Here is a 13877-nt window from a genome sequence, read left to right as displayed (position 1 = left end):
TTAAAAAGATTCCTTTTTAACGTGTTTTAAAATTCTCTCTCAGACACAACGTTTATATAATGTATGTATTTTATGAATATAAACAGTATATATTTAATTCATTTCTTTTAAATAGTAAAATAATAAATTAAGGGAAAATGACATAACATGTCACTAAGGCAAAATTGAATTATATATTTTTTAAATGTATTCTTTTTATATTTTAAAAAGTCAAACTCACACATTCAATGTATATATTGTTGTCAAAATCTAAAGTATATTCATTTAAATTTATGAGTAAAACTTGAGTACCAAAAATAACCTCTTTGGACAACGTGTTTTGAAATTCATATATACACTACATATTGGGGAATTATTACTTTGTATAATGTACGTACATTACATGAATATGAACAACACATATTTTAAATTCAATTATGTTAAATATTAAAATAATAAATTAAAAATTAAGAAAAATGATATAACATGCCATTAAATAAGTCAAAGTTAAATTTCATATATGTACTAAAGTTATCTCATATAAATTTGTGTATTGTAGTGTTATTGTTCATATAAAATACTTATTTTTACACTTTATGCGTTCATTAGATCAAATGTATAATATTTAAATAATATAAAATATTTTTTTAAATATCAATAAAAAGTAAAATCAATTTCTTTTATTATTATAAAAAAAAATTATTTTATATATTTCTAAATATTATACATTTGATCTTGTGACTATACAGAACTTACTAGAAGAACCGATATAAAATGATATAAAAAGTCAAAGCAAACAAACACATGATTAAATGATTTAATTTAATCAAGGAGTGGAATACTTTATTGTATGAGTTAATCTTATCCAAATGTTGTAAAGTGTAGAAGGGTTAATAATAAGATAGAAGAGGAATGTGTGGATGAATTTCTCATGAGAGGAGAGTGAAAACGTGTTGTAAGGTGTTAGCCATTACTCATTCATTCATTCATATTTGGCAAAGTTAGTTAATGGATAAGAAAAAGTTAAGTTATCCAATTAACACTTTTGAGATGAAAGTTTGGCACCACTACACACATTATTAATCCGTGTCCTCTTTATTTTTCCCCCTTATTCTTGTGAACAACCAAATAAATAATGCATGCCTTGACCAATTTGCACCAATGCTTTATTGAAATTACCTTCACAACTACTACTATTACTAAGGATCTTCCTCTTTTTCTTATGTTCTTGTTTCTTATCCTTAATTATCCGAATTGGAGATAAATCTAATACCTATATCAATTCAAATATTGCTACCATTGTTTTCGACAAGGAATTTCAACAGGTCAATTTTGAGGACTCCAGCTCAGACAACATATTATGCTTCCTTACAAATGTAGCTACTTTTTTTTTTTTTTTGGATTTTGAATTTTCTTATAGTGGGTTACACGTCATTATTCATTAGTAGCTAAGAAAACTATAAAAGAAACTGAAATTGATTCATATTAGTACTAGTAGTCGTTAAAATAAAATAAGTCAAAATACTCTGCCTCCATAGTGTGAATCCCAATATTTGGGGTCACATTATTATCTTTATTTTTAAATTGTTTAGGACTTTGCTACAAAAGTTATTTTTTTTTACTTATTTTTCATTAGTTTAATTTAAACATAATTTAAGTTAAAAAATATTAATTTAATTAATGTTAATATATAAAATCTTCATCTTTTATCATCTTTCTCCTTAACTTTTCACCGTATCACAAGTCAATTTTTATATTTCGTATACACAAACAACCTATTGTAATAGATAAGATAAAAAATATATATAGAAAACTTCACGTTTGTTAGTTGTCTCATACAAATTATTGAAATTTCCCTTTATTAATTAAATAAATAAATAGGAAGTTAAAATCCTAAAATGGATTTAACATACTAACTAGACGCACCACGACACGGGTATCATTTATATTTGACTTTTTGAATGGAATAATACAGAATGGTAAAAGAGTGCTAAATGAGAAAATCAAAATCAATAATTAAGATTTAGTTTACATTATTAGATCATCAAAATGGAAAGTCACTCTCCTAATAAGCATCATCTTTTACAAGCTAGCACATTTATTGTGGGGTATATAAAAGTGGTTTTAAATGCACAATTTCTTCAAAAAAAAAATTAAATACTTATAATAATATTTTAAATTATATTAAAAAATAAACTTAAATTTCTCATACGTGCAATTCAAATGATAAATTTATTTAACTAACATTTTCAATGGTCCTCATATTTCATGAACCCTTTAAAAAATAATTGGTGTAAAGTGTTCATGAAATAATTGTGCACCCCTGTAATATAATCTGACTCACATAAAAAATAATCTGAAAAATGTTAAAATTGAAAACTAAAAGATGAAGTTTGTGTCATCAAGAATCTCCGCGTTTCTAGATGACAATATCTGAGACATGATCACACGTCTTAGGTGACAGATATCAGCACATGTGAAAGCAATAACAAATCTTTTTTTCGTTTTCACGTGCCAATATGTAATGCCACATCATATGTTTGTATTCATATCATCCATTATCTATATATATTTTACACAAAATTGAGTCACAAAAAATGAGATTTTGAAGGCTCACTTTTCGCTTTTCCACCATCTCTTGCTTTGCTTGAATAAACGGCGTCATAATATAAAATTTAATTTAACAACAATTAAGTAAATTAAATTATATTGATGTAAATTGGTCCGATTGATAAAAAAATTGACTAGCATCTTGCATTAATTAAACTAAACCGCAATTTTTTATTTATTTCCTGTGGAATAGTATTAGTCTTAAATTCAACAAGCAGCTATAGGACAGAAATAATAACTGATTAGTCATTAGAGGTTTTGCAAAAGCAGGTCAAATTAACAACTTGGCATATATAATTATTTGTGGAAATCATTATTTTGTATTCTTCTTCTCCTTCTTGTCCACTCATGGTATCGCCAAATTAATTATATTAAAGTTACTCGTCAAATCTTCAAGTTGATTGCAAATATGGAGTGAGAGGTCAGCATTGACCTCACTCTAATTTACTCTTCTATGTGTTTGGATTTACTATATCATTGATAAAATCACAATAAATAATTTATTGTTATTTTAATAAAATTTATTATATTTTATAGTTTTTATAAAATTAGAGAGAACTTCCATTTGTTGAAATAAATAAATATTTCAATTTACAACCAACCGGACATAGTGTAATATAAATAATTGAGATATAGTGTAACTATGAATTTTATTAGTCAAAGTAATATATTTTTTAAATACAAATGTTTATTTCTTACCAAAAAAAAATGTAGAAAGGTGTATTTTTTTTTATATAAAAGGAGGAAAAAATTTACACTATATATGTGAGTTTGACATAAACCGGTACATTTGATATCTAAATTAATTGTTAAATAAATTTTTCTAAAGAAAATTATTTTTATCATTTAAAAAATTACCATAACTAAATATTATTTACCAAAAGTGTAAGCAAAATAAAAATATTCTCTTTTGAATTTTTATTTCTCATAATTGTGAATGTTGAATTTTTTTATTATACAAAGTAAAATATTATTATAATATTTATAAAACAATGATATTTTTTCTTATAAAATGATCTTTTTTAAAATATAAAAGTTGATAAATGATTTTTTGATTTATAAAATTAATCGTTCATTTATTACTTTAAAAATTAAATATAACAAAATACTTTAATTTATAAAGCACCGTAGAGACTCTTTAAAATAAGTATTATAGATATAGAATAGAGTTCATATGAAAATGGACAAAACCACAGGACATGGAGTTCAAATTGTTTGGTCACCAGGATACAAAAACATTTGGAGAGAACCTTACATGGAGCGAATAACAACTATCCAAATAGTTTGAACAACACATTTCACAATTTTAAGGTATTAAGTAATGAAACTCGTAAAAGTGATGAAACTCAAAAAGTTACCTTTTTCAACTTCTCATTGGTTATAGGTATTTTAGAAATATTTTGTATAACAATAATATCTTTTTTTGACAGGATAATGTAACTTTTTCAACTGAAAACTTGATAATGAAAATTGAAAAAGATGTCATTTTCAACTTCCCATAAATTAATTAGAATAATACTCCATTTAGTCTTTAATATAAGATAAAATTGAGTCAACAAAATTTGAATCAAATACATCTATTTTTTATTGATATATCTTTTTTTATATTTGAAATCAGAAAGAATCATAACAAAACACTATTTAATATATTTTTTGATTGATTACAATTCACACGAATTCCACCAAATTCATAGATATCTACATGATTTAGTAAAACTTATGTGAATTTTAATCGATCAAGCAGAGTATATTAAAAATATATATTAGAGAATGTATTGTCAAACTCTTTAATTAATTTTAGATGTTTTAGATTATTTTTTGTTGTCAACTATTCAAAATAACAATGAGATGATTAAGTCCTAACTCAACTGAAAAAATGATGATATTGTTAAGTTTGATGTCTTGTCTCGGGTTCGAACCCGAAACATCGCACTTATATGAGTTAATTGTGGTGGAATTTATCATATGTTCTAGAACAAAAAAAAAAACTAATATATTGGCAAAAAAAAAGCTAGGGTTATAAGTAGGTTGGATTGCGCCGGATTTTGCAAAAATTGGAATTCAAACGGTGAAGGGAACATTGGATTGAATTTTGTAAAAAAATCTTACAACAATGGATTGATTCGGGTCAAACCACTCATTTCTTGGTTGGATTGGGTTGGGTACTAGGTTATCCATTTTTTTAATTTAATGTTAATGACGAGTTATCATATTCTTTCTATAAAAAAATGACACAAACTTAATATGTATAAACATACAACTAGAATATCAATACCATAAAATACTTGCAATCTAAACATCAATATAACCAAAATTACAAGGTTACTAAAATTTTCATAAAAGACTTGCAAAACATCATAAAGTAACCAAATAACTTTTAAAAATCGAATTACTTGAGTAAAGTGAGTTAGGTCTGGTTTTATCCGATACTCAATATTTTTGAGCAATTTGCTACTTTGTGAAACCAGGATTTCTCATTCACACACATTTACCTGACTCAAATAGGTTTTTGAGTTGATTTAGGTTGGGTTGGCTCAAACTGTGTACAACTCTAATAAAAGCTACTCCATCCATCCTACAATAACTTAACCATTTGCAAAAAACAATTGTCCAAAAATGAATTACCATTTTAATTTTTGATATACTTTTTTTTAATTGTATAATTTAATTTAGTCAAAAAAATGGTATCGTTTAATTAAAACGACTTGCATCACTTCTAATACAATAGTTTTCACTATTTATTTATAATATTGATAATGCACCAAATTATTATTTGTCATTTTCAATTAATTTTTAATAATACTTATTTATTTAAGTTATCTATTTTTATTACTATTTCATATAATTCAAACGTAATCGATTTATATTATTCCGTAATATTATTTTTTAGTATATTATATATAATATTTTGCTTCAAACTTGTCATATATATTAATGTAATTTTAAAATATAAGTATTAGAACAATATATTACAAATTGTAATTTAAATCAATCGAAAACTGATACAATTTAAACTAAATTATTTCGATTGGATCTGATTTTTTTTTTAGTTGTCATCCAAATCGAGCGAACCACAAATATTTTAATTTTTAGAACGAATGAGTTTTCTTCTCAAAACTGATCCATATTACACTACGAAAGCGAACATCCCTAACACCAATATATAACAAGTATAATTTAGTAAAAATTTATCTATTCGATTTATATATATTTTTAATACGTGTAAAATGATCAAATAATTGAATTATTATGAGATAAAGAAAGTAATTAATATCCTCTAACAATTTTGAATTTACATAGCAAATACAATATTCTAATTGACTTTTTTATACATATTAAAAATATATGATAAATGAAAGAAATAAATTAATATGTTTATATTATTCTAATTAATTACTCCATCTATCATAGACATCAATAAAAATCAATATATATTTGATCTAAAATTTGAATCAGTTAAAGTTTGACTTTTGATTATATAGTATATGACTCAAGAGAGTATTAAATAGGGAGAATTATATAGTTATGGGATAAGAGGTACTATGTTGTAATTTTTTTTTTTAAAAGTACACTTGAATAGTTATAGGAGTATTAAATATTAGATGAATTTGGATTAAGCTGTAATTTACTTTTGCTTACACTTAAAACCAATTAATACTTGCATTTTTCTTATGAGTTATTAATGGAGTAAAAAATACATACTACTTTATTCCTAATTAGAAGCATTTTTGGGAAAAAAAATATTTAAATATAAGTATTTTTTTAATTTATTATTTTTTACAAACATATCATTTATCAATAATACTAATTTATCTTGAATATAAAAAGTTAAATCTAACACATTCAAATATAAAAATTATTTTAGGAACATAAACATATAAAATAAATATATTAACTCAATTATCAATTTTTTTAATAAAAATGAAAAAGATAATAGCTATTAATAAAAAAGATAAATGTAGTACAAAATAAGGAAAATAACATGAGACCATTTTATTCACTCTACAATTGATTGTTGTTTTGGAAATTTTTAAAAAATCGTAAACGAATTTTTTTTCTTTCTATTTTCAAGGAAATAAGATGTATTTATTATATTGTTGAGACTAATTAAATTTAGCATTGCTTCGTTAAGAAAAATATTTATTGTATTCAATATCTCATACTCTTTATATGTTTTGCAATTGACTATAAAAAACACCCCACGTTGTCATAATTATGTAAATCTTATAAAGTTCATCCAACCTTCTTAATTAGAGAACGAAATAGCTTTGTAGATATGGTTGCTAAGGTGAGGGCCAATAACTATCAGGCCTTAGAGTCTCATTTATTTAACCATTATATTTTTTTCTCTTCAAATTTTTTATTGTATTATTAGATGACATTGAATCTTCAAAGCCGTCAAAATAGAAAAAATTAAAAAAAAAAAATGAAAAGCTACGTGGGGACATAAGATTGGTGACGGTAAGTATATCATAATCGTCACAGTCAGCAAAAACACAGCTCAACACTTATCCAACTTTATAAATACCGTTTCACTCTCCATACTCTCATCGCTCAAATTTCTCAACAACTCTCCTTCTTTTTCTCTTCTCTTCTTTCTTCTTCACCACCACATTGCATGTGGATACATTCAAACATTACTTAGTTTCACTTTCTCAGCAACACTAGTTAGTAAATCATGGCCGGTGGAGGTTTCGCCACCAGTTCTGGAGGCTCCGATTTTGAGGCAAAGATTACTCCGATGGTCATCATTTCATGTATCATGGCTGCCACCGGTGGTCTCATGTTCGGTTACGACGTCGGAGTTTCAGGTACTTTATAAATTTTATTTTTTTAATATAATTTTCTTATTTGATTTCTTCGCGATTAAAGGTACTTATTAGCTGTACTATATTTTTTTAATTACGTTTAAGTGTATAATATATTATCTTTCACCAATTATAATCACTTTTTCCGTACTTGAAAGTTTTTTTAAAACATTGTTTTATGGTTGAGTGGTTGATTTTTGAATCCATGTTGAGTGAGTTGGATAAAATAAAATGATTCTGGTTTATTTTGTACCGAAAAAAACGGTTTCATTTGTTGTTGGCTTTTCGTCGGTATGAGATGACGACTGATGAACCCCTAAGAAACGAAACATCACATGGGAATCCTAACATTGCATGTGACCCACTTCCCTAATTCACTCAACTACTTTCTTTATTTCTTATCTAAAAAACAATAACCATGTAAGGGTATTTTCGATATTTCGTATGCTTTTCTGTTCCATGAAGTTCAAACGGCACTCTCCCTCACCAACCCACTCACTATGTTACACGAATATTATTTTCCCAATAAGTCAAATATTCATTTTTCAATACTATATATTTTCATCATATTATATACTTCTATTATAATTAAATATAAACGTGTTAGTTATTTTTGTTTATATTTTATTTTAAATAAAATGTTATAATTTTTTAATCATGATATCGACATAATTGATTATAATTTTATATTTAACTTTTACAGTGACAAATGTATAAAAATTAAACTATTTAAATTATTAATTATTTTCTTAGCAATTTTATGTGTAATTTGTTTAGGTTGAACATTAACATCAAAATACAATATGGTATGGAGTATAATAAATTTGTATGTATTGTGGTGACAGGTGGTGTGACATCTATGCCACCATTCCTGAAGAAGTTTTTTCCAGCTGTATACAGAAAGACAGTGCTAGAGAAAGGGTTAGATAGTAATTACTGCAAATATGATAATCAAGGATTGCAGTTATTTACATCGTCCTTGTATCTAGCTGGTTTAACTGCCACTTTCTTTGCGTCTTATACTACTCGCAAGTTGGGGAGAAGACTCACCATGTTGATTGCTGGCATTTTCTTCATTGCTGGAGTTGCTTTTAATGCTGCTGCTCAAAACCTTGCTATGCTCATTATTGGCAGAATCTTACTTGGTTGTGGTGTTGGTTTTGCTAATCAGGTTATTAAGCTTTCCCTTTTTATTATTCAATACAATTATTGATGTATACATGTGATTGTTTTCTTCATTATATTTTCTTTAGCATGATGTATCATAAATATTATTTTCTTAATTACGGAGATCATAATAATATTCTCTCACAGTTGTCATCTAGTATAGGATTATTTATACTAAATAACATTGTTTGCGTGTAGTTTTAATTTGGTATGCATTGCGTGAGTCTATATTAAAATGAAATAACATGACCGACGTATCAAATAAAAAATTATACTGATCTTTTATATATACATATATATATGAATATTTAATGTACTTCCGAGGCATATGATATGAGTGCCCCACAACAAGATACTATTCTTTTGTGGATTGTCACGTGTCAATGGGAGACTAACTTATTTTTAGTTTGAACTTAGGACATTGGGGACAATTATTTAGGACTACCAATTTTTTGGCTTGCAACTCTAGCTCAAAGTCCTTGTCACACATTTCTCCAAATATTGATGGTCCTTGATAGAGACCTTTTTTTGTTCTATACTATTTTATTAAGATTATATTGAAGATGCTCTTCTGACAATGAAAGCGCCGTTCAGAATCAGAACTCAATTTCTTTAAAACTTCCAAATTTTTTAAATGAGTTTCCCTTGTTGAATTGAAAAGTCTTGTCATTTTTACTTCAGAACAGAGAAGTTCTGCATTGACTGTTTTTTTTAGGTTCAAAAATTCTATTTTTTGTTGTCTTTCATTTGTCATCACTTGTGTGTGGACCTTAATTTTGATTCTTTTCGTTCACAAATAATAGAGCTAGCAATTAATGTTATCAAATGCAAATTAAGTGTATTAATGATAACACCAGTATCTTACTAATAAGTAAATGTTTTTGGTTTAATTTGATGACAGGCTGTGCCAGTGTTTCTTTCTGAAATTGCACCTCCAAGAATACGTGGAGCATTGAATATATTGTTCCAGCTGAATATCACTATTGGCATTTTGTTCGCTAACCTTGTCAATTATGGCACCAACAAGTAAGTATCATGTGTGTTGTTTCATATTACTAGTACATATTTTTGCCTTCAACTGTGTAGCTCATTGGAATTAAAATGATTAAGATGATTCATGAGTAATTAAGTTCAAGTCATAGTCAGAGAATAGTATTGTACCAGTAGTTAGCAAATTGAATTAATGGATAGTATATGGGGTGCTGGTACCGGTCAAAATTGCCAATTTGGTTCAGTTGACTTTTAAAATCAATAAAAAATTTAGTATATGTCATTTCTATGACTTTTATGACCTTATATTATCAAAAGTCTAGCACATGCTTATTTCTTTGAACTGTGTTCTCACCTAACCACCCCCGGATAAGTGTGTTGGCCCATTTTTTTAGTCTATATGGGTCAACTTTGGTGGATTTTAAAGGAGATACTTCACAGAAACGTGGGTGCAATTCTTACTCATTGTGACTTCAGCCCTTTTTGAAAGTAATATTTTTTTACTAGTTCCATCTACAAGAGGAAGAAAAAAAACATAAAATTAATATTATTATTAATTGTTTTAAGCTTTTTACTATTTTTACAAATATAACCTTATTTCAAAACTATGAGATATTAAATTATCATTAATAATATTAAAAGACAAATATTTTAAATGAAGGTACAAAAATAATGTAGATAATAAATACATGTAACTTTTTCTTTTATACATGACAAAATAATTTTCAAAAATGTTCTTATAAATAGGATCAAATGGAGTATTATAAAATATAAAAATAAACAGTGAAATTAATATCAGCAGCTAGATTTTGAACCACACACACATCTTGCAGATCTTTTGTTGAATTGCAGGGTTTGTTACTTCAAGAAACAGCCACAATTTACATTAAAAAAAAAAAGAAGAAATTGTTAAAAAAAAGGGAGAGTAAAGCTACACCTAAGAATGCATTTATGTTAAAACTTTGGAGATATAATGTAGGACTATTTGCGGTTTCAAATCTAAAAAATGAGTTCTGAAAATACATTATTGTTACAACTTTTGAAAAATAGTTTTATTTATTTAGTTCAACAATTTAGTCTTTACCCACCCAAGTGGTCCCAATTCTTTTATTATTATTTTTAGTCTAACACACTGAGATGGTCCAAGGCACACATTTTTTGGCTGATTTTGACAGATAGAAAAGTTAGAAATAACAATAATGTTTTGAACATACACTTTTAAATTTATATATAAAAGAAAAAATTCACACAAATCCATCTAATAGGATTAAAAAAGGTGTATCACATCACCAATGTTTCTAGCACCATGACATTTGATAGAAACATAGAGAGTAAAAATGATGGGTAATTTAATGAAACAGAATAAAGGAATTCTGAATTCCATGTTGACAATGATTTGATATTATGCAGAATCGAAGGTGGATGGGGTTGGAGACTATCTCTCGGTTTGGCAGGTATCCCAGCACTTCTCCTAACAGTAGGTGCTCTTTTGGTCGTAGATACCCCCAATAGTCTCATTGAACGTGGTAAACTGGAACAAGGAAAAGTTGTTCTCAGAAAGATTCGTGGCACTGATAACATTGAACCTGAATTCTTGGAGCTTGTTGAGGCTAGTCGTATAGCTAAAGAGGTTAAACACCCTTTTAGAAACCTTCTCAAACGCAAGAACCGTCCCCAACTTGTCATTTCCATTGCCTTGCAAGTAAGTGCGAAATATTAGATACATCAACTTTTCTGTTATTATTTTTGTTTATATTTCATTTCTAAATATATAACATACTAAGAGTTAAGTTCAATTGCTGATTCATTTATTTTGTTGTGTTCAAAAACAGATATTCCAACAATTCACTGGTATCAACGCTATCATGTTTTATGCACCGGTGTTATTCAATACATTGGGATTTAAGAATGATGCTTCCCTCTACTCTGCTGTGATAACTGGTGCTGTTAATGTACTCTCAACGATGGTGTCTATCTACTCAGTTGACAAAGTTGGACGTAGAAAGTTGTTGTTAGAAGCTGGGGTACAAATGTTCTTAGCTCAAGTGGTGATAGCAATCATTCTAGGAATCAAAGTGACCGATCATTCCGATGATCTTTCAAAAGGTTATGCAATTTTCGTGGTTATCATGGTGTGTACATTTGTCTCTTCATTTGCTTGGTCTTGGGGTCCTCTTGGTTGGCTTATTCCAAGTGAGACATTTCCATTGGAGACACGTTCAGCTGGACAAAGTGTCACAGTTTGTGTCAACTTGTTATTCACCTTTGTCATTGCACAAGCTTTTCTCTCTATGTTGTGTCATTTCAAGTATGGCATATTCTTGTTCTTCTCTGGTTGGGTCTTGATCATGTCATTCTTTGTGTTTTTCCTCGTGCCGGAGACAAAGAACATCCCAATTGAAGAGATGACAGAGAGAGTATGGAAACAACATTGGTATTGGAAGAGGTTTATTGAAGATGATGATTATGCTGGCCAAGAGAAAGTAGCCAGTGTTGATTATCCAAAGAAAAATTACGATCCAGCTTCACAGTTGTAAATTGTTGGAATTCTGGCAAATAACAAAAGAGTATTTTAGCGATCTCTAGAGAACATATATATATAAGTTATTTTAATATCCTTTTTATTGGTGGCTTGTGCCTGTAAACATTGTAGTCACAAATTAACTATCATGTTTTGCAAGAAGTAAAAGCTATACACGAATTATATGGATTATTTGCTAATTAAACAATGCCATAATGTCTTATTGTTGGAAAAACCTTAATAACGTTGTGCTCAACAATCCATGTCAATTACATGATGAATAGCCAAAGGCGGAAGCGTACCTGTGGGAATTGCCATTAATGAAATCCTGAGATGATGATGATAGAGCCAATGGGTTGGGTGATCTTCCTCAGCAAAACACCCTGAAGACCTTGCTCTCTTGATGGGGATAGAGAGAACCAGAGAATTTTCTCCTTTAGGGTTTTGAAACTGAATAGTCTTGTTGTGTTTGCCTTGGGGACCATTACCCCTATATATAACTATTATTAGTTATATCCCAAATTGCAGTATTTCCAATTCAGCCCCTCATTAAATTAGAAACTGTCTGGTATCTACACTATTAATTTTCATAACCATTATGCTCTTTAGCCATAAACTATTATATTTTATTTGACCCCTAGTTTATTGGCTAATTATATAATGACCCTAACACACTTTACTAATTAATTATATATGTGACCCATAAATCTTACAATCTCCCACTGGTCACACATGTATCCTTAGGAGTGTGTTAGACTTTATGACGTCAAAAATGTCATTATAATTACCTTGAGTATAATCCAAATTGTCCCGTCCATTAATCATATCAGCACATGGAACCAAAGAGGCTTTCGTCATAATAAGCATAACTAAACCCATCAATGATCACCCGTACTGACACAACTAAATGACATAGACCCATTATGAAAAGTGTAGCATGAAAATTACATGAAGTTGGTCAATGCATGTCAATTTTCAACTGGTCCTACTTTATCGAATGAGATCATACCATAACTTAAATGTACAAAGTAACCAAAAACTGAATACTTTAAACTTTATTTCTGATCAGAAAGTCCAAATACAATGTATTTGTACTTTACAATTAAACATAGAACATGAATTACATAATGGACGAAACTCCCACTAAAATCAAGATTCCTCAAACTGTAGCACACCCATGTGAGCAGTATGCTCATGAAAGACCTTGGGTGGTAGACCTTTAGTGAGTGGATCCGCAATCATGGAGTTTGTCCTTAAGTGTTCTATGGATATCTGTCCACTTTGTACCTTCTCTTTAACAACTAGGAACTTAATGTCAATGTGCTTTGACTTGGTTGAGCTCCTATTATTGTTAGAATACAGGACTGCTGATCTATTGTCACAATACAACTTGAGTGGTCTTTCAATCCCTTCAACTATTTGCAGCCCCGTGACAAAATTTCTCAGCCAAATGCCCTGGTCAGATGCCTCATGAATTGCTACGAATTCTGCTGCCATGGTTGATGAAGCAGTAAGACCTTGCTTGGCACTACGCCAAGAAACTGCTCCACCAGCTAACAGAAAGACATAGCCTGAAGTTGATCTTAAGCTGTCTTGGCATCCCGCAAAATCCGAGTCAGAGTACCCAGTGATCTCTAACTGGTCTGACCTCCTATATGTGAGCATGTAGTTTCTTGTTCTCTTCAAATATCTCATGACCCTCTTGGCTGCTTTCCAATGGTCAAGACCTGGATTGCTTAAATATCTGCCTAAAATCCCTACTATGAACGCTATGTCTGGACGCGTACATACTTGGGCATACA

General features: G+C 28.6%; 1 protein-coding gene across 1 annotated transcript; it reads left to right on the top strand.

Annotated features, from left to right (window-relative positions):
• The first annotated feature begins 7128 nt into the window (after window positions 1–7128).
• Window positions 7129–12283, top strand: LOC101507985 (sugar transport protein 13). The gene is made up of 5 exons (XM_004511296.4): window positions 7129–7400; window positions 8243–8568; window positions 9466–9590; window positions 10965–11256; window positions 11387–12283. The coding sequence occupies exons 1-5, from the start codon at window positions 7268–7270 to the stop codon at window positions 12089–12091; spliced, it is 1581 nt and encodes a 526-aa protein (XP_004511353.1). The 5' UTR covers window positions 7129–7267; the 3' UTR covers window positions 12092–12283.
• Window positions 12284–13877: the final 1594 nt, after the last annotated feature.

The sequence above is a fragment of the Cicer arietinum genome, chromosome 8, assembly GCF_000331145.2.
Source record: "Cicer arietinum cultivar CDC Frontier isolate Library 1 chromosome 8, Cicar.CDCFrontier_v2.0, whole genome shotgun sequence".
NCBI lineage: Eukaryota > Viridiplantae > Streptophyta > Magnoliopsida > Fabales > Fabaceae > Cicer > Cicer arietinum.
The sequence above is the reverse complement of the archived record's forward strand: the minus strand, read 5'-3'. Positions and strand labels throughout refer to the sequence as shown.